Here is a 24,958-nt window from a genome sequence, read left to right on the forward strand (position 1 = left end):
TATATAGTAGTGTAAAGAAAACAATGCAAAAAATATTGAAGGTATCCATGCAGATTAATGACTTTAAAAAATTAAAGTGAAAAGGCACTTGAAGGTATGAATTAAGTTAAAATATTTTTTTATTCTTTATATTAAAATTGTGGAATGTATACTCATCAAATGCTGATATAAAAGAAAGGAAAAATGAAAAATGTAGGAAATATTAATGAAATTTAAGGAATGTAAAATATTAAAAGAAAATAACGAAAGAAAGAATTGAAAAGAAATAAGTCAAAATGTGGCTCATCTTGCATAACCATATATTCTTCTACACAGCATTGGTGTCATGAAAGACATTCGGTCGTAAAACCAGACCAAATCCACTCCCTAGGTCTGACAAACCTACCAACGTTGGGGTCAGATCACAGCAAGAGTTGAGGGTATCATACATGTATTCTATATTTTGTGTTCTGGAAACTATGAACACTAAAAGTTTGGCTAGGTCTCGCAAGCCAAATATTGTTGGGATCAGAAGACTACAAGGATTGACTAAGTGAGGCCCGATACAACGATGAAAGTAATGAAGTTGGTAGAAGTGCGCAGAAGCAATGTCAGACATGGGTAGGGGTCCCGCGGTCTCAAGTTTAGAACCCAGGGTTACCCCTTTCAGTGTCCTCTTATGAGAAGTAAGGGATTCCATAGACATATCCTACACCTCAACCAATGGGCGTATCTTCTATTTGTTTCACAGGTACTCTCAGAAGGCAACAAAAATTACAACCGTAAGTAATGAAAAACGTAACACCTAAGAAACTACAGCAAGAAGAAAATTCACAAATTATAGCACAATTTAAAAAACAGTTGCATCTTTCTCTACATGAGTTCATTTCTCATTGAACCAGTTAGAGACAGCATTTCACCAATGAAGCATGGCTGTGTCAAAGAGCAATTCTTGCTCCAAGAAATGAAGCTATCAATGACATCAACAAGCAAGATTTATTTGGTGTTCTACAAATTTACATGTCTATCAATACGACATGTAATAAAGATGGGGCTGTCAACTACATGACAGAGCTTTCACATAACTGTGAGTGAACTGGAGGACCCTCAAATTTCTTGGAGCGGACGATTGTGGCACCGACTATCCTTCTCAGGAATATGAATCCTCCTTCTCTCTGCAAAGGAAGACGACTCTCAAAAAACTGATACTGAATATTATTCAAGTCACCAAAAAGATTGGACACACTGCAGTTAAAGTAGTAGTCATTCCTCGGATTCAAATCATCCCTTCAGATATACCATTTCAGTTTTAATGTATTTCAGTTTTGACATGTGCATCAAACAGGGACAAAGACAATCCCTTAAAGTTGTAGGAGTCCAACTTCAAAAACGGTGATTCTCTCAATGTCAACTGTACAAAAATAAAATAATCAATTTTATGCAATTTATGTAAAATTGACATGTGTTAATAAATATTTTTACTTTCTATTTTGCTTTAAAATAAATGGTTTAAATCATCTAACGGCTGAATTAATAAATTCGGTCAGTCGGTCAGTTGAATATATTAGCAAAAATCAATTTCCAGATTTAAACTCTTTACAGTTCTCCAAAAATGTTAATACCTTCCTCCCCTATTTATTTTGTTTTGAACGCTGACTTTTCCAATTACAGGTTTCCAATACTACTGTGGTCACGTGGAAGAAGAGACTTCCTCTTTACGGAGCATGAGGGTATAAGTACCTGCCACTTATTGTATGAGGGTCTTACACCCTGACCTTACAGTTCCTTCACATTCCATTCAGTATCTGTGATTCTGTTTTTCACAGGTCATGTGTCAGTCAAGTGTTAAACACACAAAAGTATGCAGTATGACAACACTGTACTTTTAAGTGATGGTATTATTTTCTACTGTCAAATTTGAGATGTGAAAGTGGCAGCAGAAAAGAGATTCTCTGTCAACCAGTATGTAAATAGAGGGTATCACAAAACAGGTCTTGAAGCACAATGAAAAAGAATATGCGAAAGAAGCTTCTTGGGCAGTGCACTAATACAAGTTCAGTAAATCACAATTTTCTGAATAGCTGTGTAAAGCTTTTGTTTTGGCAAATATACCATTTAGCAAATTGAAGAACAATGGATTTTGGTTTCCAGTTAAATCAACATTAAGAAAAGAATTATCTTGAATGGTGTTATGACAACACTGTGAATAAAATCCAAACAGAATTTGGACACAGAAAACATATTGATCCGAACAGATTCTGTGGTCACCATTTACAGCAATTTAAGTTTAGTTACAGAGTGGAAGAAGAAGGGGTATAAAACATAGGAGATAAAATGGAAAAAGAATACAGGGTGAAGATATACTACAGTGAGAAGAAACAGTTCTGGAAGAATTGGTACTGGTGAGAGAGCCCATCTATGAAGATAGGTATGTGCAATGAAATGGAGTTTGCTTTCTTTTGTTTTCCTCTTGTGTTTCATGTTTATTCTTGTTGTTCCCTTTTCCAACATCAGCCTGCCTTCAATATGCTGTATATTTATGCATTGTTTGTTTCTTTTCCATCACACCTACACATGCATACATACATGGCTTGTAAGCTTGTCTAGTCATACTTAAAAGGGGAGAATCATGTTAAGCAAGACAAAAACTCATTTTCAGATGTTAGCATCATTATTAACTGGTGTAATGATGTTGATGTCAATGAAGTTAAATTACATACCAAGTGCTTGAATGTTTTTAACATTTGCAATTGATGAAATTAAATTATGGATTCCTTCCGGGAACTCAATTTTTGATACATACCAAGAGTTTGCAGCGTAGGGCCAGAAGACGCTGCAGCAGCAGTCACGTTGAGACTAATAGGTGTCTGGGGTGCGGGTGGGTTTGTACTACTAGGTGAGGCAACGTTTGGTGGATTTAGAAGTGGTGTGAGTACTGGATGTTGTACCAGCAGGTTCTCTGCGCCATGTGGAGGAGCAGTAGGGTAGAGTGCTGGATGGTGGTGCCCGTGATGTTGGTGATGATGAAGTAACATTTCTGCATGTAGGCTGCTTGAGGGAGGAGGAGGCTTCTGATCTGAAATATAAAAGTTTAAATATTGATATATTATACTCTCAAGAAACCAAGTTCTTATGTATCAAGGTATACATGCTTTTCAATATACCTGTTACAATGGGCTAAATAAGTTTCTCTTATTGCTATCATGAAATGACAATTGTTATAGTGAAGAAAATAAAAGGAGAGAAGAGCGCTTGTCACACTACTGCCATACATCTGAATGGTATCATACTACATCTTATTTTGTAAACAATTACATCGTACATAGAATTTCCTAATTATTTACCTGTACTCACTTTTAAAGTCCTCCCACAGAAAGAATGCCATTATTCATGATGTGAAGAACCGGTGTGGCCTAAGAGTATGATGAATCACTGTCCAAAGGGAGAGTTACAAAGAAATACCAGACAACATAAGATATGGTCTTACATTGCAACTGCTCTCTGGTAAATGCAATGAAAAGTCTATGAAGAAGTTCACTGCATCTCAGAAGAAGGTTGAACTGAGTAGGCAGATATTGTTGTAATCAGAAGAAATGTCTTCTGTTGAACCCTGCAATACACTTTGAGAAGAATGCACAGCAGGGATCACTGGTGGACATGGAGGAGAAAACTGTTTATTATCCATGTGTTCCTCATGTAAGTGAAAGATACAGTACCATGGATACACATGGGAAGTGAAGGGACCTTTCTTTGGAGCCATAGGAACCTCTTTTAAGGGCTAAAGCTCCTTCCTATACAAGCTGGAATTCACGCTGATTTACAGCATCTATCTGTTATGATTCTGAAGGGTTTTGTATCCATTTTGTCTATTCATTTGTATTTTTAATAGTCTGCTTTCAGTTTTTAATGCTTTTATTTTTTCAGTTTGAAATGTCTTTATGTTATAATAATTTAGAGGCTGCCCAGCCAAGGTGGTAAGGGCATGCTTGGTTCACCAAGAAGGACGTGGATTTGATTCCCCATCAGGGAGTCGAGAAATTTAAGAAATGAGATTTCCACTTCTGGAGTGATACAGGGCCCTGAGGTTCACTCAGCCTTACCAAAAGTGAGTACCATGTTAAATCTATAGGCAAAGGCAGCCAGACACAGAGCTAACTACTCTATCCTACTTAGTGCCGAGGTTACAGATAGTGAAATTCTGTACTTTCTACCCATCAGAGGGCCTTCACGCCTTGCTTTAGGAGGCTGCCTAGCCGAGGCAGTAAAGGCAATGTTTTGACATTTCCTCTTATTATGATCTCTATGTATGGACATATAGCCAGGTGAAGTAAGTCCAAACTACAAGCTCCAAAAAATAGAAAATAAATTTTGTGGTCTAAAATATGTTTCTCTGGGGACAATATCATGAAAAATTGATTAACATAATATCCTGATAAATAATCACCAGATTCTAATTCAGCAATTAGAAACTGTATAAAACCAACTCCCCTACCCTGCCATCCAATATTCTGATGGTGAAAATATTTTAAACGAACGGGATACAAACTGGCTAACCACGGTGTCCGACCACATAGACTTCATGCGTTAACGACCACTGTATTATCATCATCGTATTGTTCTTGTAACCCATATCTGGTACCAGTTTAAATCTCACAAATGTTCCTGTTTTCTCAGTAGGCCTACGTCCGTGGAAGGTAACAAAAGGCAACGTAGTTCAAACTCATGTTGATAGATATAATTGTGTAACTATGTCATCATGGCATATGTGGGACAATAACTTCACTTATAGCAGCATATTTTTCTTTAAAAAAGTACAAAAGTTGCAGTCGTGAGAGGTTCATTGTATTTTTCTTGTAAAGAAGATATAATAAACTATAACTGGTACCAATTTCAGCCGTTGAAACATTTTCATTTTCTCAATATCACTGTGAATGTCAGGAAGAATACGGATTATATATAGACTGTCTGGCTTTGCTACGATGGGTTTCTGTTCCTGGAGTCGGTTCTTGATAATGGCCACTCAAAGAATTTTTGAAAGCACTTCATGGAGGTAATTCATCTGTCATAAAAAAATTAATAATAAATAATAATTCATTAATGACTGCTTCATATGAAACATGAAGCTATTGAAAGGAAGCATCCCACTCAGTGATCAAGAGTAATAAGAAGTGGTTAGTTTTAGTGACTCTGATAATAGCATTTGCAAAATATTTTTCAATGTTCTGGTATATAATTTCTTTAAAAAGTATATTGTATCTGAAGAACAGAGAAAAGTCTTTACAATCTGAATATTAGGATCTAACAACTAAGCATGTTTTGTAAGAAAAGGGACCGACTGTTTTTACATATTTGCAGGTAGGTCAGACAGGCAAAACAAAGTGGAGGCCACCATCTGTGGATTCTCAAGCTACCCTGTAAGTTAGGTATGTTTAATTATGCTTCATAATCACTTTTATTATGTGCAATTTTTGTCCAGTCATTGTTATTATATTTCATGTTCATTGCTCACTGTTTTATGTACAGTATATTTGAACAGTGCATTTAAATATTTATATATTCAAATATATACATTATTCCCTTTTAAGAGAATTCAGTTTGCACATGTTGTTTATGTAAAGTAGGAGTAGTTCACTCCCCTAGACCAATTCTGATTCACAAGTAGCTTCCTCCTAATGAAAGGAAATTTGTGATGCACTTTTCTCAAAAAGGACTAGCATGCATACAATTACAAAAAGGTATTTTGAAGGAAAATTTGTTTAGTAAATAAATGGGACCTTTTTCTAAATATAAATTTACTGGAACTCTTCCATCTTATTTCATAACATAAGAAAATCAAAATATACCAAGCCTTGGATGCTCTAATTTTTTCTACTTCTGACAAATGGATATTAATTTAATTAGAAATAAAACATTGAACATTAATGCAAAGGTGAAAAAAGTTTTAAAATGCCTCAATTTACACAGCAGCTTCTGAATTAGCCTCGTGGTGTTACCATCTTCATGAATCTGTTCCCTGTTTTTAGTACCTTTCATTAAATGCCTGCATTTCAGGAACCAGGAATATATTGATGTATGGTAATAAGAGTTGAAAAACATGCAGGAGACCCAACCAACTGCAATGTCAGCTTACATACATACATATCCCACGTCGTTCCATCTTAAGCGATGGGTCGGCAAATGAGGCTTCTCCACCAGTTGTGGTCCCTGAACTTCTCTCCTTCTTCAATGCTTTCCAAAGTATGTCCTCTCTGTTGAATGTCAATCTTCACCATGTCCTTGAACCTGAGTCTTGGTCGCCCTCTTGGTCTTTTGTCTTCAAGTTTTAGATCGTACATTTTTTTGGTAATCTGTTATCACCCATGCGTCACATATGTCCATACCATCTCAGTCGCTGCACTGTTATTTTGTCCTGCAGTCTTACAACTTGAGCCTGCTTGCAGATTTCCTCATTACGGAATCTGTCCCTCCGTGTTTTGCCGATCATGCTACGGATAAATTTCATTTCTGCTGCCTGGATTCTACTAACATCTTTGTTTCTCATGGTCCATGTTTCGCAACCATAGGTCAGGATTGGTACGTAATAAGTTTCATATATGACTCTCTTACATTTTGTTGGTATTTTCTTCTTCCATATTATGTCTTTAACTATTTTGTAAAAGTTGCTACCTGCCTGAATTCTGTGGGAAGTTTCCTTATCTATAGAACCAGTATCAGAGATAACACTTCCAAGAGATTTGAATTGATGGTTCATCTGTAGCTGTTTCCCCTCCATTTCAATGTGTCCCATTGGTTGCCCGTATCTCTTCATGACCATAACCTCACTTTTCTCTTGGCTGTAGATGAGTCCATATTCTTTAGCAGATTCTGTCCAGGAGTTTATTTGTCCTTGAAGATCTTCTTTAGAGTCTCCCCACAAGCATATATCATCCGCGAACAATATAACTTTCATTTTCTTACCTCCAATGGTTTGGTGAACTTTTCTCTGAATCTCGTTCACCACAGCGATGAAAAGAAGAGGAGTGCAATATCAGCTTATTCACACAAAAGTTCAGTTCCCAGTAACCACCATTGCTCCCAATTAACTACTGATTCTAACTAATAATAATAATAATAATGTTATTTGTTTTACGTCCCACTAACTACTTTTTAAGGTCTTCGGAGACGCCGAGGTGCCGGAATTGAGTCCCGCAGGAGTTCTTTTACATGCCAGTAAATCTACCGACACGAGGCTGTCGTATTTGAGCACCTTCAAATACCACCGGACTGAGCCAGGATCGAACCTGCCAAGTTGGGGTTAGAAGGCCAGCGCCTTAACTGTCTGAGCCACTCAGCCCGGCTGATTCTAACTGAATACTTCAATCTTCAGAGGTTCAGTTTCATCAACAAAGACAGCACTAAATTAGATGAATCAAAGATGACCCTTGATCTGCATTGTCAACAATCATAACACAGAATTTAAAATGGAAGTACTCCTAGTTTTGAAATAAAAGATTGTGTTCAGGAAGTATTAAAGTCCTGAAGTGTACCAGAATGTGTTCCAGACCATTCCGGCTGGAAAAAAATGCCCCAGTGAGTACAATCTATCAGTAAGACAAGCAGCATTACTTGAAATGAATTATAATAATATTCTCACAAGATAATCCTCAGCAAAGAACATACTTACGTGGAGAATGTACTCCAGGGTCAGGAGGAGAATAAGGTGGCTCAGAACCAGAGTCAGGAGGACTTTCTGGGAGGTTGTGTCTAGAAACAGGAGACATTACATACTTAATACTCAATATAACAATTATGTTACAACTCAGAGCTTTCAGAACACAATGCACACAATTTATTCACTTCCATCAGCAATTGGTATTATGTGGAATGAAAATGTACCAATAAGTAAAATCTCATTTAGGGCCTATATGACTATGAATAAAATTTGATCAGGGATGTAGCCAGGGGAGGGGAAGGGTACTTGGGGATTAGACCCCCCCCCCCCACCACCATGTGGAATTTTTAAACAAGAAAATAAACAGAAACTGACAACAAACAATAAAACAAATAAACATTCAGAGACATAATTGTAGAACCAACAGATCTGTTGAATTTATTTCCTAAGAAACCTTGAAAGTTGAGTTTTAGATTGTAAACTGAACATACCATTCATTGTAAAACTGTTGAACTGGACCGTATTGTTTTTATTCTGTATTTTACTATAAGATTTTGTAGTGTGCTGCAATCTGAATATATCAACATAATTGACTTGTATCAGTGTCCTTATATGACAAGTCATGCATGTGCGCACTACACACGCACAAGAACCTTCATTGTGTTCTAGTATCATTTTGTAACTATAACCCCCTCTATCGGCCAATCCCGGCTATGCTACTGACTTTGATATAGCATTTCATGATTATGAAGTTCATATGAACCACATATTATCAATCTATTTGAAGAATGCAATGTAAAAAAGATGTAGAGATCGTCCTTGTCTTTAAACAGTTTATGGCACTGCATATTACATCCATTTGTGAACATTTCAGTGTTGATATTTAAAAGTTTATAAATACTACAAATATTTAACTCACACTTTAGCTTTGGACTTATTTATGCAGTTTTAGACTAGGATACTAAAGGATGTGAAAGCATTTAATTGTCCTTCGGTTTCCTGATGTTAAAAAGTAAAAGACTCAATCTGAATAAATTTTTATTACACAGTGTTTTGTATATGAGACCAAACTATATCAATACATATGTTGTGTTAACAGTGAATAATATTTATAATGTTAATCCTAAGAATCCATTGAACTCAAGAAGTTTTAAAACAGGGCAGAGCATGCATGCATAATTAATATGTAATCAATAGTATTGATGGGCTAACATGCCAACTGAATGTTAATTTTTATTTTTAAGATTTCAGATTGTGTCAGTGCCAGCCCCACAGTCTATGTGTAGCAAATCTGCACCTTACCTGGAGGCCTAGGGTTCAATTCCTGGTCAGGTCAGGTTCTTTTTACCTAGATCTGAAGGCTGGTTTGAGGTCCACTCAGCCTGTGTAAGAAATTGAGGAGCTATCTGACAGCGAGATAGTGGGCCCAGTTTAGAAAGCAAAGAACAATGGCCAAGAAGATTCATTGCTCTGGCCATGTGTCACCTTATAATCTGCAGGTCTTCAGGCTGAGCAGCGGTTGCTTGGTAGGCCAAGGTTCAGCAGAGCTATAGTGTTGAAGGGTTTGGTTTGGTACTATTATGTGTCAACAACACTCATGATAGATGCACCGAATGTCACCATAAGACCTAACTGTGTCGGTGTGATGTAAAGCAAATTGTAAAATAAATTTTAAAAAATTAAAAAGGTGTACCAAAGTCACATCCATTCCTTTCAGCCATTTCTCAAAATCATACGTACATACATACATTTATTTTCTTTTATACACAGAGAGGTTGTAAAGAAAGGTTACAGGTCTCTTCATATGATTATGTGGGTATTTAGAGGTTGTAGTAAGAGAGAGTAAAGGAGAGGACACGTAAGTCACTGGTAATTACAATGTGGTTCCATTGCATCAGACCCTCACCAGGATTACTGGATTCAAGAACTGGAAGAGATTTAAAGGAAAGCAGCATGATTTGTTCTTGGTAATTTCCAACAGAAGAGTAATATTACAAAAATATTGTAAACTTTGGGCTGGAAAGACCTGGGAGTAAGGAGACAAGCTGCTCGACCAAGTGGGATGCTCAGAGCTGTCACTGGAGAGATAGCATGGAATGACGTTAGTAAACAAATAACCTCGAATGGAGTTTTTAAAAGTAGGAAAGATGATAATATGAAGATATAGTTGGAATTTGACAGGACAAATTGGGGGCAAGTTTTTTTTTTTAAATAGAAAGAGGAATTAGGGACTGGAATAATTTTTCAGCAGTGTGTTTGATATATTTCCATGTTTTCTGAAATCATTTATGGAAAGACTAGGTAAACAAATGATAGGGAATGTACCACCTGGGTGACAGCCTAAAATGCAGATCAGTGGTGTATGATGATGATGATGATGAAGATGATGAAGATGAAGATGAAGAATGAGAAGTTAGTAGTCTTACTCATAAATATATTTACAACCAATTTATAAAAATGAAGAATTAATTTACTTAAATGAGTAATATTTAAACAACGAAGTTAAGAGGTAATGAAAGAATTTGCAAAGGTTAAATCAAGCTTTGAACAATGAGAATCTGTCTTGTCATTGTCTAATTTAGCCAATTAGAAACTTGTGGAAGTTCTAGACAACAGTTAGGGATGAATATTCACCAATCAAGGAAGCATGTGAATTAATACAACAGTAGTTTACCACGTATCTTTACAAGTTTTGAACAAGTGAACATGAGGATTTTGCTTGACTGCATCCTCAATTTGTTCCCAAATGAAAACCTACAACCTGTTTTCCAGTCATTGACCGGGTCAGGGATGGAATGAATGAAGCCCCCATAAAGAACTCTAATGTATAAGGATAACGCTTTTAGTTTCCCTTTTATTGATAATGTGTTCAACTACATTTTTAACTATTAAAGAAGAAGCATAAGACAGGAAGTGGTTCTTATTCTGTGAATTCATATCAGGTAATTTACCATCATTATGTCCACATACTGCGCTCTGTATTTTCTAGGTAAGTGACTGCCTTCAGATTCATTCGGATGTGCTATACTTACGGATGCACGTAGGCTTGGGGACCATCAGAGCTGTTGGATAGTACACCAGGCAGAATTGGGACACGCATTCCCTTACTTCCTGGAGAACTGGCAGCACCTGGTGTCTCCACTGCGATGTTCACCATAGTAGGCGGTGGACCGGATGCTGGTGGCCGAGGTACCTCGTTGTGCGTCAGCGTTTCGGCAAAGTAACTGGAACAGTACCATTACAGTCCGCTAGTGGTACAGGTTATACCGGCAAATTGGATATTGTTAGGGCTAAAATTGCCCTGGATATCACTTAAATTTAATGCCGGAGAGGGTTCCCAGCTATGTGGGCAATATCGAAAAATGTATCAGGTACCTGATTATATTATAGTTCTCTGAAACCACCCATCTTGTCCAAATAATGCAATAAGTTATATAATTTAAGAGATCACATTATCTAAGAATAACGACAATGAGAAAGTAAACAAGGAGCAGCACAATGGAACATAAGGAAAAATAGATGTGAAGTGATGAATAATGAGAATTTCATCTACTTGAAAACATGACAAAACTAAAACTGGACAACTGATCGAACATATTTGATGTATATGCAATGGTAGATGTCCTAAAATATTTCTCATGTTTCTGAATTATACGATAGCCACTATTCATCACATTATTATTTCTTGGTATGTTCATCACCTTTGGGACACTTTGCAGCATGTCCTCCATGCAGGCAATTCTTGTAGTAACTATGGTAAATGCTAGGTACTGCCTAAGATATTCGCTTCATATCTTTCTGCACACCTCGAATGTCATGTGGAAATTCCAAATCTTTCCTTTTGAACCTTCAAAGGTTGACTTCCTTTATGCTTGAAACTTACATGATTACTCTTCTCTATCCTTAACTGCACTGTTTTCGAAAGGAGTATAGGCTGATTTTCAACGTTTTTCTTTCTGAATATGAATGATTTTTCATGGTATTCCATTTCCCTCACTAACGCAGATCCCGGGACAGTTCCTTTTATAGGCGACGGCCGTTCATCAAAGTTCCAGCTAAAGCTTGAGAAACGCCGCAAAAGAAGGCAAAAGTCGTACAACTGTAATGATAGCCTTTTGAGATCCAAGTACTGTACATTGTAGACAAATGCCATTGTAGAATCGGGTCTCTGACCATTCAAGCTAGGACGATAGCCTTTGGAGAATTAATAGAATATGATTTAAAACGTGCAATACCGTAATAATAAAAATGACAACATTGGACACCCACCCTTGTACGGATATTAATAACTGTTACTGACTGTCGATAGTTTGCGTTGGAGTTTTTAAAGATCATAAAATGAAGATAAGTTGGAATTCAAGAGCAATCGTTTATAGGAAGAGAAATTAGGGATTGGAATAATTTATCCAGGAAATGTTTGATAAATTTCCAACGACTTTTAATCATTTAAGGAAAGACTAGGCGAATAACTGACAGGGAATCTGCCACCTGGGCGACAGCCCTGATTGCAGATTAGTGGTGACTGATTTGTTCTACTGACCTTATAATGCTCTTATTAGTCTTCAAAGTACAGGTGTCGGATTTTAATGAAGTGGTTAATGCAACGTGAAAGAGAAAAATATGCACATCTCTATAAAGCCATATTTTTACATTCAACATCACTTTCGTATTCAAGCAGTCCAATATCAAAAGCCCACTAATTATATTTCTAAATGATGATATGGATATGTCAAAGTCATAACCTGCCTTTTTGTCAAGCATACTGCAATATAGGCATGTACTTTGGTGCAGAAAATGGATTAGAAATCACAGAGTGAACTCTAATGATGACATGCCGATCATGTAACTTTCCCTGTGGTTTTATATAGTGTAGGTAGTCTTACTATATAAAACTTATATTGCCGAAAGAAGTAGACTACACGTCAAGGTAATATTTTAAGTATGACATCTCTGTTTGAAAAACTTGCATCTAAGAGGGTACGATCTATATCACCTGACAGGGAATCACATGTTGCTTCAAGTTTCTTCGAAATATTTGTGCCGAAAATGTCTTGTGTCTCTCCAAAATAGATACCGGTATACAATTTGTTAGCTAAGCTGCCACTCATTGATAAATCCACATCAATTGTATAACTGTGAGTAGAGCTATGTACAGACTGCAACTCTCTTCTATGAGAAAGTTTTGAGAATAAAGACACATCACAATGGAATAACATGTCCTCGGACACTCCCGGCACTAAAAGCCATACCCCACGCCACAATGGAATTGACTTTCGTCACTGTTCATACGCGTGACGAATTTAGTAATATGCCTGGATGAAATGCCACATTCAGCCTTTCGTCGATAAAGTAACCGAAGCTTTTAAATTGTCCAGGCCAACCATTTCGGACGCTTCTAAAGTCCACATTTGCAGATTACAATACGTCCTTGATCTATCAAATGATGAAATTTCGTACCCTTTGAAAGTAGTTTGTAACTGTGAAAGTCTGTTTCCTTTGAAGTGAGCTCCTCCTTATAGTTTGCTAGTCACACAATTTAAAATTAACTTATTTACTTGTAATGCACGTAGGCTGTAGCGTCTCATTGGTTTGCTGTAGAAGATAAATCCACGGTCGTAATAGTCTTCTTAAATGTTCTCCACTATGATATAATCACTATCCCCTAATACATCGGGCCTCGACATTTTGGGTGAAGTTAGATAGTAGGCCTATTCACTTTGACTTATCGGTTCCTGTTGCTCTGAAGATGGAAATCTTGTACCGCTTGAACAGCCACTTTCAGCTTGAGGCTCTTCCTGCCCTTCAAAATCAGTATATCTATCCAGCGTAATGTCATGCATTTCTGTGTCATCATTATTTCTGCAATATTACACTATACTAGCTGTAGTACCCGGCGTTGCCCGGATAGTTTCTGAATATTTACCTTTAAGATTTGCATTACCAGTTAGTTATGTGTGATGTGAATTTTTATAGAATTCCTTTTTTACTTGCAGATTGATATGTTATGATCTATTATGTAGTTTTAAAACTATTTAGATGTGTTTGATTTCAAGTTTTAGATTATTTAATTTTCGAGTAAAACTTCGTCCTTATGGAAGCACGAATCGACTGGGAAGTATTTGATCCTGTCAAAAATTAATAAGTGATAACTATATGTATTTAGCCGTCGCACTATAGATACGATGTACAGGATTTCAACTGTCAATGAGACTGTCCCCCTTCCGCCCTCCACCACTAAGAGATATAAAATCTGGATTGTCACCATTCATCTCAGTGACCCAGAAAACTGTAGATTCGACACTGTTTTCGATTACTTTTATATCTCACTCCCCCTCACCCACACCCCAAAGGGGGCTGAACATGAATTTAAAAAAATTCGGAGTGTCACTAATTATTTCAGCTACCACGAAAACTATGGATTCGATAATATTCTAGATTATTTTTATACCACCCCCTTCGCACCCTGACCATAAGGGTGCTAGGGGTGTCTTACCCTCATGCGGTTTGTCTCCTGATACTAATTGATAAGTGTACCAAGTTTGGTGAAATTGCTCCAGTGGTTTAAGAGGAGATTTGTCATTTACACACCCACACACCCACGCACACACATACATCAATTTTTATATATAGTAGAAGAAGAAGATAATATTTTTATATGTAGTTTTTCGATTAATTTTATATCTCACCCCCTTCGCTCCCCACTTGGACTTGCAAAAAATCCGGAGTAATACTATTCATCTCAGAGAGCCTGAAATCTATGGATTCGAAACTGTTTTTAATTATTTCTATATTTCACCCCCCCCCCCTTTGCTCCCACCTAAAAGGGGGCTGGATTTTAAAAAATTCTAGAGTATTACTTTTCAACTCAGCGACCCAGAAAACTATGAATTCGACACTATTCTCGATTATTATTGTAACTACACGTCCCCCCCCCCCCCTAGACCCACTCCCTTAAGGGCGCTAGGGATGGCTTACCCCCCACAGTGATCGTCTCCCGATAGTAAGTAATACGTGTACCAAGTTTGGTTGAAATTGCTCCAGTGGTTTAGTTGGAGATGTGTCATTTACACACACACTTCCATTTCTATATATAGTAAGATTTTTATACTCGTACTTCACCCCCTTTCCATCCCTGCCCAAAGGAGTCCTATGAGTGCCTTACACAACAGTATATATTTTTTTCCAGATATTAAGTCTTATTTGTACCAATTTTGGTTGGCAGCTATGGCCAAACGTACATACATAATCTCACTGCTCTATAATCCTGGAGCTGACGTTGCCATGGTTACGGCAGTTCATTTCTTTATCCGATTCCTAGAACAGGGGTAGTGTGGTGCCAATATCTCCGTAACGGTTGGTTTTAGGGCCTTAAAACATGGTTTTCGGGCCCGTAGGGCTGACCGAGTTTTGTTCTTTGCGTCAAGAGGATTAAATTGATTTTTGTCTCGTCCTTATACGACAAATTCGATATTTTGCCTATAATAGTATAAAACCGTTGTGGTTTTTCTATAAAACCCCCGTCTTTTCAAAGATTTTAAAATGATATGCATATCGAAACCTTCCCCGGGGTGAGTATACTCTAAATATGAAGTTTGGTTGAGATCTATCCAGCCGTTTCTACGTGATGGTGGAACAAACAAACAGACAAACAGACACGAACAACTTTATTTATAAGAATATCACATTCGCGAACTCCATATCCTCGACTCCGATTGCGTTTCCATATTCTGCATGTCGTAATTTTGATGTCGACAACATTTACGGGATTAATTTTCCTCATGATGCCAACGCACTAACTTTACACTGTAATAACCCGCAACCGACCACTCAAAGAGACGCATTTGTACTGCAGCTACATGCATCATGCCACATTCCAAATTCATTCCATATTTATTCCTGAGCCTTGTGATGGATACTTCTATCTGGCACACTAGCAAACTCACCAGTAACTTAGAAGACAAAATACTACAGTATGTAGTCGACATACTTTGTCGTTGCGACAGCCTCCTCATGGGGGAAGTTGTATTAATAAAAAATATACTTGTCAGTGCACGGAAAAGTCACAGATACTGTTTTTGTGATGAACGATCTATACTTTAAACATGTTTTCTTACGGTTCAGATCATTCGAGGTCAAGGGCGTCCCTTATTAGTACACTACCACCACGAGAGAATGTAATACACATCCTAAGTAGTTGAAATGATCCACCTGTTCTAGTTTCTATTTCCTAATTGCTATCAATCTTCTTACATATCTTCCCAAGGAACATCGCATGAGAATGTTAATTTTCATATCACGCTCTCTGCATTTCTTTTCAAGGTATCAGACTGCAGGATTTCAGCACAGTCCCCACTAATTAAATTTCTCCTCTCCTCAAATTGTCCCTTAAACTATTCAGTCTTGTTACAATGTCTAACATATTTTTGAAGCCTTCGAGAGCTCGTGAATGTCTAAGAACTTCTGGAACGAATGAAGGAACAAGTGCATTCAATAAGCTTAGAAGAAAATGGAAACCAATACACGCGAAGAAACACTAAGAGTGCGTGCGCTAGAACAACAGGTTGAAACGAACAAGTTCAAAACTAATTTGGGGTAGAATGTTTCACGACACTTACACACGTGTGGTTTTAATTACTGCTAAGCAACCGAAAAGTATATAGCTTGGGGTAATGAGCAAGCACGCTAAAATTTGGAGAGGACATGTAATACAAGGTAAACAGAATTCGTTAAATGTATCAAGAAGTTTCGTTTCTATTGTGACTTGTGACTCATGGTTTTCTCAATAATATACAATAGGTTGAGTGTGTTAGTCACTGTTTCAATCTATCTCTTCTTCTTCTCCTCCTCCATGTGCCTTGTCCGTACTTCCGGATGGCCAGAAATAACAGCTGCTGAGCGTTGACGCTATCTAACTAGACTTCTCTCTACGCCTATCTCCATACCGGCCTTCAATTCCCCCGCCCCCCCTTTTTATAACGGTTGGTATTCCTCACATGCAGTATTGCAGTTTAATCACAGCGAGTAGTTCCGGCTCGATCTTTTGCTCTCTAATACTTCACTCAGCACGTTCTATGAAATTCTCAGCATTTTTTTCTGTTCATCCAACATTTCAAAAGTTTCGATTCGTGTCAAGGACTTAGCCCCGATAGCCCACATCTCTACACCATTGATCAGCACTGGTCAACATTAGTTTTTCTACCATTCGTCTGCATATCTGAAGCGATCGGGCGAGTTGTGAGCTTGCATCCAGGAGATAGTGGGTTCGAACCCCACTGTCAGCAGCCTTGAAGATGGTTTTCCGTGGTTTCCCATTTTCACACCAGGCCTTTCCTATCCCATTGTCGCCATAAGACCTATCCGTATCGGTGCGACGTAAAGCCAATTGCAAAAAAAAAATGCATACCTGAAAGGGATTTTTCTTTCAGGATCAAGGTTTTCTGGGATTATACATATGCAATACCTGCCAAGAGGATGTCGTCACGCTCACACGTGGCACTCCAATATGTGCAGGTCATATTTCTGGGCACTAAATCGTCTTGGTAGATCAAGGCTCTGATCGACTGTTGCACCATAAGTTTATTTCTTTTATAATTATGAAATATTTATATTTCTTTCTGTTATTGGGTTAACGACTGAAATCAATGAATTATATCTTTCTAGATTGATCTTGAGGTCTACTTTAATTACTTTTTCATTTTTTCTATCGGTTTAACATCGCACTAAATCATTGAAGGTTTTTCACGACGCCAGGAAGGGAAAAGGCTATGATTGAGAACGAAGTGGCCGTGGCCTTAATTAAGGTAAATCCGAAGCATTTGCCTGGTGTGAATATAGAAACCCACAGACAACCATCTACAGGGCAGCCGACGGTGGCATTCGAACCCACCATCTTCTCAATGCAAGCTCACCGCACGGCCAAGTCACTCGGTCTACTTTAATTTCAGAAGGTTGTTATTGGCGTTAACATTCACAAGCATAGTGTTTCATTTGTAACTTATTTACTTTATACATCTTAGTTTCATTGTATGTACCGGTATATGAAAAACAATCGTTGACAGATCTTTTCAGGCTTCAAAGCCCGAGCCACGCCATGTAAAAGGTGCTCATGCAGTAAAACCTGACTTCATATTATCCCAGTATCCACGTTATTGCATTCGATGTGTAAATCGCACGGTGTAGTACGGGAGTGTTCAAGCTTTTTTCTTTTCTTTTCGACAAAGGGTCATACCGTCATCATGGATTGATTTACGGACGGTAGGCTTAATTTTTTTTTATCATACTATCAAGACAACTGTGCTTTGCTACGGTTTTAACTGAAAGTTATCATTCAAAATTTTAAATTTGGAGAGTCCACTGTCGACTGAGCTTGTAAAAAAACATCCTCAGATCGTACGTCAAACAGTTTTGGAGGAATGATTATTTTCGGACATAACATTCATTTGAATTCCACAGAATTGGGATGTTTTAAAACCCCATCTTATTTAACATCTAGGACGTAGAAGCGACAAACCTGTGAAATTTTGACTTCGTACGTCGAACAGTATTGAAGGATTAGAATGTTTTAAAAATATTTATTATTTAACATCTAGGATATAGAAGACCAACCTTGGTGTAAAATTGCAAATTCTTACGTGAAACGATTTCAGAAGAATGAATATTGTAATTTTCGGAGTCAACCTCCATCTAAAACCTTCAGGGGAGAAACATTTTGAAGTTTATGTCAAGGACTAACAAGAACACCCTACTTGTAAAATTACAACTTCGTATGTAAAACGGTTTTGGAGGGATTAATAATTTCAGAAGGTTGTTATTGGCGTTAACATTTTAAATATTTCATATTTCACACCTAGGATTTGAAATATATACCACTATTTGAAATTTTGTTTTCGTACGTTAAATGGTTTCGGAATATTTTTGTTTCCGGATCGTAACCCCCATTTAACTCCCTGAGGGGTCATTCAAACTTTCTGTTATTTAACACCTACAGTAGGATATCATTTGAAATTTTAACTTCGTATGTCAAAAGGTTTCAGAGAAATTAATATTTTTGTCATCTGTCAAAAATTCCTTAAGGCGTACTTTTTCAAGACAACACGACTTATTTAAAACCTAAGACATATATTATTTGTGTACAGTGAGCAACACCAATTACTCTAATAATAATCGAGATGAAATCACCTTTTAATAAATCTCTGTTACAACAGTCTCTGCCCAAAAAGACGGAGAAAGTTCGAACTGCATCTGGCCATCTCAACAAGTGTACGACGTTTACGTTTCGCTACCCCATGTTGTTCCAGGTTACGCGGAATTGTCAGGCGTCGTAGAATCTCGGAGTTCTTCGACAGTGCATCGAACTGGGAATTTACGTAGACCGTACCGTTATCAGGTTGTAAAATGTTTACCTTCGCATTTTTTCTGTGTTTCCAAATATTTTCTGAAGTCCTGAAACTCATTAACGACTTTATTTTTCTGACGAAGAAACTTCACTTCGCACCATCCAATTACATCGACGACGAATATGACGGAGTAACGCGCGTTTTTAGTTGAGGAAACTCTCATAGAGCCACAAATATCGGAGCCATTTTTCCTTGGAAACAAATCTCACATTAAAAATCCTCATTTTCGATGACTTCAATTCCATCTATCCTTTTATTCTTCACTGCTTCACGTAGATTCGCTGTTGAGATGTCTCAATTGAAAGTGCCAGTCCATAATGCACCCTTTTTGCGTATCTTCAGTTCGAGCAATTTTCCCTTGTTCTTCAGTATATGATCCATTAACGTAAAGTACGTCTTTTCTATGTGCGACGGATAACGTACTATCGTTCACGCCTGTAACTCGAGCGGATGGTTTGCTAAACACTACGCGGTGACCTCTGTCTACGATCTTCCTGACTGGCATTAGATTAGTACGCAGATGTCCAGCTCCATGGCTAAATGGTTAGCGTCCTGGCCTTTGGTCACAGGGGTCCCGGGTTCGATTCCCGGGTGGGTCGGAGATTTTAACCTTAAATGGCTTGGGGACTGGGTGTTTGTGCTGTCCCCGACATCCCTGAAACACACACAACACTATCCTCCACCACAATAACACGCAGTTACCTACAGATGGCAGATGCCACCCACCCTCATCGGAGGGTCTGCCTTACAAGGGCTGTACCCGGCTAGAAATAGCCACACGAAATTATAATTATAGTACGCAGTCTTGTTTGATGCAGCTCTCCATGCCATCCTATCCTGTATTAACATTTTCATTTCTACGTAACTACTACATTCTACATTTACTCTAATCTGTTTGCCATATTCATACCTACACTTCCCTCAAAAACTAAGTGTCTGGTGTCTTAAGATGTACCCTATCATTCTGTCTCTTGTTCTGGCCAAATTTCGCCAAATCGTTCTCCTTTCACCAGTTCGATTCAGTATTTCATTTGTGATTCGATCTACCCATCTCGCCTTCAGCATTCTTGTGTAACATTACATTCCACAAGCTTCTATTCTCTTTCATTCTGAGCTCGTTATCATCACTTCCATACAATGTCACGCCCCGGACGAAAGTCGCCTAAAACGTCTTTCTAATTCCTATATCAATGTTCGAATTGATCAAATTTCTTTTCTTAAGAAAGGTCTTCCTTGCTTGTGCTAATCGGCAACTAATCTTGGTACTCACAAGAAATGTTTCCGAAATACCTAGCATAAGCTGATAAAATATTCAATAAGCTAATCGGTATTTAATGTATTAATTTTAGCTGTTCATAACGGTAATTATACATGTTTATGAGGCTAGGTAAATAAATATTAAACTGAGCGAGCTGGCTACATGGTTTGGGTCACATCACTGTGAGTTTTAATTCAGGAAATAGTGGGTTCGAACCCCACTTTCGGCAACCCTGAAGACAGCTTCCCACTTTCATACCAGGGACTGTACCTTAATTAAGGCCATGGTCGTTTCCTTCCCTGTCCTATCCTATCGCCGCTTAAGATCAATCCGTGTGGGTGTGACGTAAAACAAATGGCAAAGACAATGACAATAATCGCACTAGCTGATTCATTCATGTAGTGGTTTAACAGAACTTGGTTATTTAGTTTCCTTTGTGTGCTCAGCTTACCCATCTTAGACCGCGTGCAGGAACTACTGGTCATCCATCAAGGAAGGACATTCAAGTAATCCGACCATATTAGTTGGTTAGCTGGCACGAATATTGAAAGTGCTTACTATCAACGCTTCAGTCGTAATTTTCGTCCAGTGTACCAAAGAGATCTAGCCGAACATTTACATAGAATTTCAATCGAATCGACGATTTTGGGTTAGTACTCACTTGTTGCTGGTATCATTCTCGTCGTTGATGAAGTCCTCCAACTGACTGAAGTCCAGTGCTTCATTGTCGATCCCGCCTACGAAGTCGCTCCGGCCTGCAACAAGACAAACACATTTACTTTCAAGATTTTGAGACTCAGAGTGTATCTCTGTTTCAATCAAACAACTAATAACGTGAAATGCAGGGTAGCTGTTCCTATAACATGGATGTGATCTACATTAAACGCCTAATAATGTAGAAATCGGTCAAACTGAAGCATTTGAGAAGTGGATATACAGCAAGTCCCTTAGAGCGACAAGGGGTAAGGGTAAGGGTTATAGCCCTGAAAATAGTTTTCCGTGGTTTCCCATTTTCACACCAGCAAATGCTGGGGCTGTACCTTAATTAAGGCCACGGCCGCTTCCTTCCCACTCCTAGCCCTTTCCTGTCCCATCGTCGCCATAAGACCTATCTGTGTCGGTGCGACGTAAAAGAACTAGCAAAAAAAAAAGTTAAGGGTTATTCTGCCCGAAGGCAGGTCCGAACCTCCGCAGAGGTGTTCCTGAGCCGGAGTTTACGTGCGGTAGGGTGGCCAGTTCCTTTCCGCTCCTCCATTCCCTTACCCCCCACCAACAGCACGTGGCAACCCATCCAACTCCTGACCACGCCCAATGTTGCTTAACTTCGGAGATCTCACGGGATCCGGTGTTTCAACACGGCTACGGCCGTTGGCATAGAGCGACAAGGCCACAGAAAAAAGTCTGGAAGGTGATATATAGTGATGTACTTCCTGGTGAGGGGCACAGTTTTAGACACAAAAACGTGGTGTGAACGGTGTGAACAGTGGCGAATATTCCACAAAGAAATAAGTGGTCGAAGAAAATAACTATGAATGTAACTGGTATTTTTGCCACGTATCAATTAAGTATTATATGGCCAGACATGCAAAACGACAAGGAGAGGTGCAAACACTTTAATACTTGTAGTATGTCTCTCAAGAGGATGGCTGCCAAGTTGCACTTTCTCTTAAAAATAATAATCACCACTACTACCACTACCGCTTTCAAGATATCAGAGTATATGAAGTTTTGAACCCTTTGATCACAGAATATCCGTGTTGTTTAACAATTACTATAACTTACATGTTCATTTATAAGTCAGAATATTTAATAGATCTCCATAAATATTTCTAATACTCTAGTTACACAGCAATATGAGTAGTAGCACCAATTTCTATTAACTATGCAAGGAAGAAAATATGTGCTGTAACTTTTGGCAATGTCAAAGTATCTGGTCGCGAAATATCTCAAACACTTTAACAAGTACATTACAAAGACTGAGAGAAAAATATGGAGAAGTGGAAAATTCACAATCCGTTCTGTAATAAGATATGGAAGGAAAAAAATAATCAATTTGTCTGTTATTTGAACAACTTTATTCAGCGCAACAAGTTATAGCCATAACTGTGTTAGAGCACCGTAATTAATTGAGGAACTTCATTGTAAAATACTACAAAACGTTAATGAAATGGAAAGCAAAAGAACTTGCTTCTTAAAACGTACTAAAGTACGTAGGACTATTTCTGACTTAATATGGAAATATATATATAAAGAAGACATTATCTCACCCGCAGAAATTTATTTCAATGCAACATATGACAAATTCAAACCGCAAATAGTTCGAGTGCGTTTTCACCGGGAATACGTTTCTCAAATAGTTTACTATTTCTAGTGGTTTAAGGTCGCACTTACTCAGAAAGTTTTTCGGTGAGGATGGGACAAGAAATGGCTAGGAGTGGGAAGGAAGGGCCCATGGCCTTAATTATGGTACAAACTCAGGCAATATTTTCCCGGAATGAAAGTGGGAAATCACGGGAAATCATCTTCATGGCTGCTGGTTGTGGGGTTCGAACCCATCATCTCCCGAATACAAGCATAGAGCTACGTGATGCGCACCACGCAGCCAACTTGCTCGGCTCTCAAGTAGAGATTACAGTTTATGAACATAAGTTTCTCTACCTTGTCCACGAGCCTACCTGGTAGCCATAGTGGTTAAGACGTTAAGTCCATATGGTCTGACACCGTGGGTAGCCGGTGTGAGTTCCGTTGGTCGAAAACATTTTCACCATCAGAATGTTGGCCGGCAGGGTAGGAGAAGTGGTGGTTCACTAGAGTGCGTGCCAAAGCCTGGATTCATTTCCAAACCTCACAGTTTTCATTTCGAGTGAGGGCATATGACGCTGTTGATAGTGATTCATTCGCCGGACGGATATGTTAAGCCTTGAGCAGAGGTCTTGCTGCTATTGAGCAGGATTAGGCCATGTGTCGGCACCGGGTTTCACCCTCTCCCTTTCTGTTATCACACATCACATCATTCACTTCATTTCATTAACACCTCTGATGAGGTTGACGTCAGGAAGGGCATTATAATCTCGCTACAAAGATGTATCTCACTTCATACACGACCCCATAGAGAAAGGGGACAAGGGTGGGACATACATTCATACTTGCCCACGGCAATATACGGTATATTACATCCATGAAATGAAATGAAATGTCGTATGGCTTTTAGTGCCGGGATATCCCAGGACGGGTTCGGCTCGCCAGGTGCAGGTCTTTCTATTTGACTCCCGTAGGCGACCTGCGCGTCGTGATGAGGATGAAATGATGATGAAGACAACACATATACCCAGCCCCCGTGCCATTGGAATGAACCAATTAAGGTTAAAATCCCCGACCCGGCCAGGAATCGAACCCGGGAGCCTCTGAACCGAAGGCCAGTACGCTGACCGTTCAGCCAACGAGCCGGACATTATATCCATAGTGACGTTTCACTGCGTTTTTTGACTCCACAGATATTCTTACCTATATCCAAATAATTGAAATTTCACATTTTAGCACGGATGAGATAAGAATTCATAACGTTCACACATTTTAGCATTTCCCCGGAATCTTAATAATGCGATACTCCCAGGGCTTGTTGAATTTGATAAGAAGTAAAGTTGTAATTCGGATGGAAAATTTCGCAGTGTAAAACAAAGAAGAAAATACGACACTACTTAACATTTACACTGAAAATGTCTTAGAAATTCATAATTAAATCAAGAGGGTAGGGCTGACTGTGTACGGCCTTAGTACTCAAATAAAGAGAGAAGTCTGTGAGACTTCGGAAACATGCGATGCCATGCATACGAGGCCATTAGAAACATGCTTGTCGGAATGACATGGGGATCGGTTCTGGACCATTACTGGCTATTACGATCCATTTTAAGGATAATAGATTTTATAGACGTACAATACGGAAATGATACAGACAAAAGCAAAGAGGAGTCAGTACCTGCCCTTGAGCGATAAACCATCACCCACCTATGGAACTCTACATTTAACGATGTGAATACATATTAGACGAAGGTTCAGCCAGTCTTCATATAGTTTTAAAACCTACGTGATTTACGTATTTGCCTTTGGAAGATGTGTCAGTAGTTCATACTGTACACATAAGGAACGGGGAGTTGGCTGATAAGCATGGAACTAAAAGGTGACAATAATAATAATAATAATAATAATAATAATAATAATAATAATAATAATAATAATAATAATAATAATAATAATAATAATAATAATTTAATTGTCTTCAGAAAACCGTCAAATAATTTATGTAATTACATTACATTACATAATGTAAGTATGAGACGCATTATTCTTTTCTCGGACATATTTGTAGGATTTTTAAATGCTTCTAATCCATTTTTATGCATAGTCCTTTCAACAACAGTCACATTTTCTAAAAGTGGATTACGTTTCACTCACCTACCTTGGACAATATCAAATACTCCGGGACTTCCTCACCAACAAATATTTATTTTATATTTCCAGTGTTCCAGTTTGATTTTCCTTCCAGAAGTCCGATGTTGATTATCATTTTTGAATCCATTGTTTACAGCATGGAATGGACAACTTCAATACATATAACCTCAGAATCAGATTCGTGGAGATTTCTCAATTAATATACTGCAAATAATACTGTTATTG

At 38.2% G+C, this 24,958-nt stretch overlaps 1 protein-coding gene across 1 annotated transcript in view; it reads right to left on the reverse strand.

The window, feature by feature from the left end:
* LOC136867016 (myelin regulatory factor) overlaps positions 1–24,958 on the reverse strand; it is a 166,302-nt gene that overhangs the window by 94,969 nt on the left and 46,375 nt on the right. The window contains exons 3-6 of the mRNA XM_068226684.1: positions 20,946–21,039; positions 10,663–10,854; positions 7,643–7,722; positions 2,783–3,055 (exon numbers count right to left, since the gene is read on the reverse strand). Of these exons, the coding sequence (XP_068082785.1) occupies positions 2,783–3,055; positions 7,643–7,722; positions 10,663–10,854; positions 20,946–21,039 (639 nt within the window). The remainder of the gene's footprint in view (positions 1–2,782; positions 3,056–7,642; positions 7,723–10,662; positions 10,855–20,945; positions 21,040–24,958) is intronic.

Source organism: Anabrus simplex, chromosome 1 (assembly GCF_040414725.1).
Source record: "Anabrus simplex isolate iqAnaSimp1 chromosome 1, ASM4041472v1, whole genome shotgun sequence".
Classification (NCBI taxonomy): domain Eukaryota; kingdom Metazoa; phylum Arthropoda; class Insecta; order Orthoptera; family Tettigoniidae; genus Anabrus; species Anabrus simplex.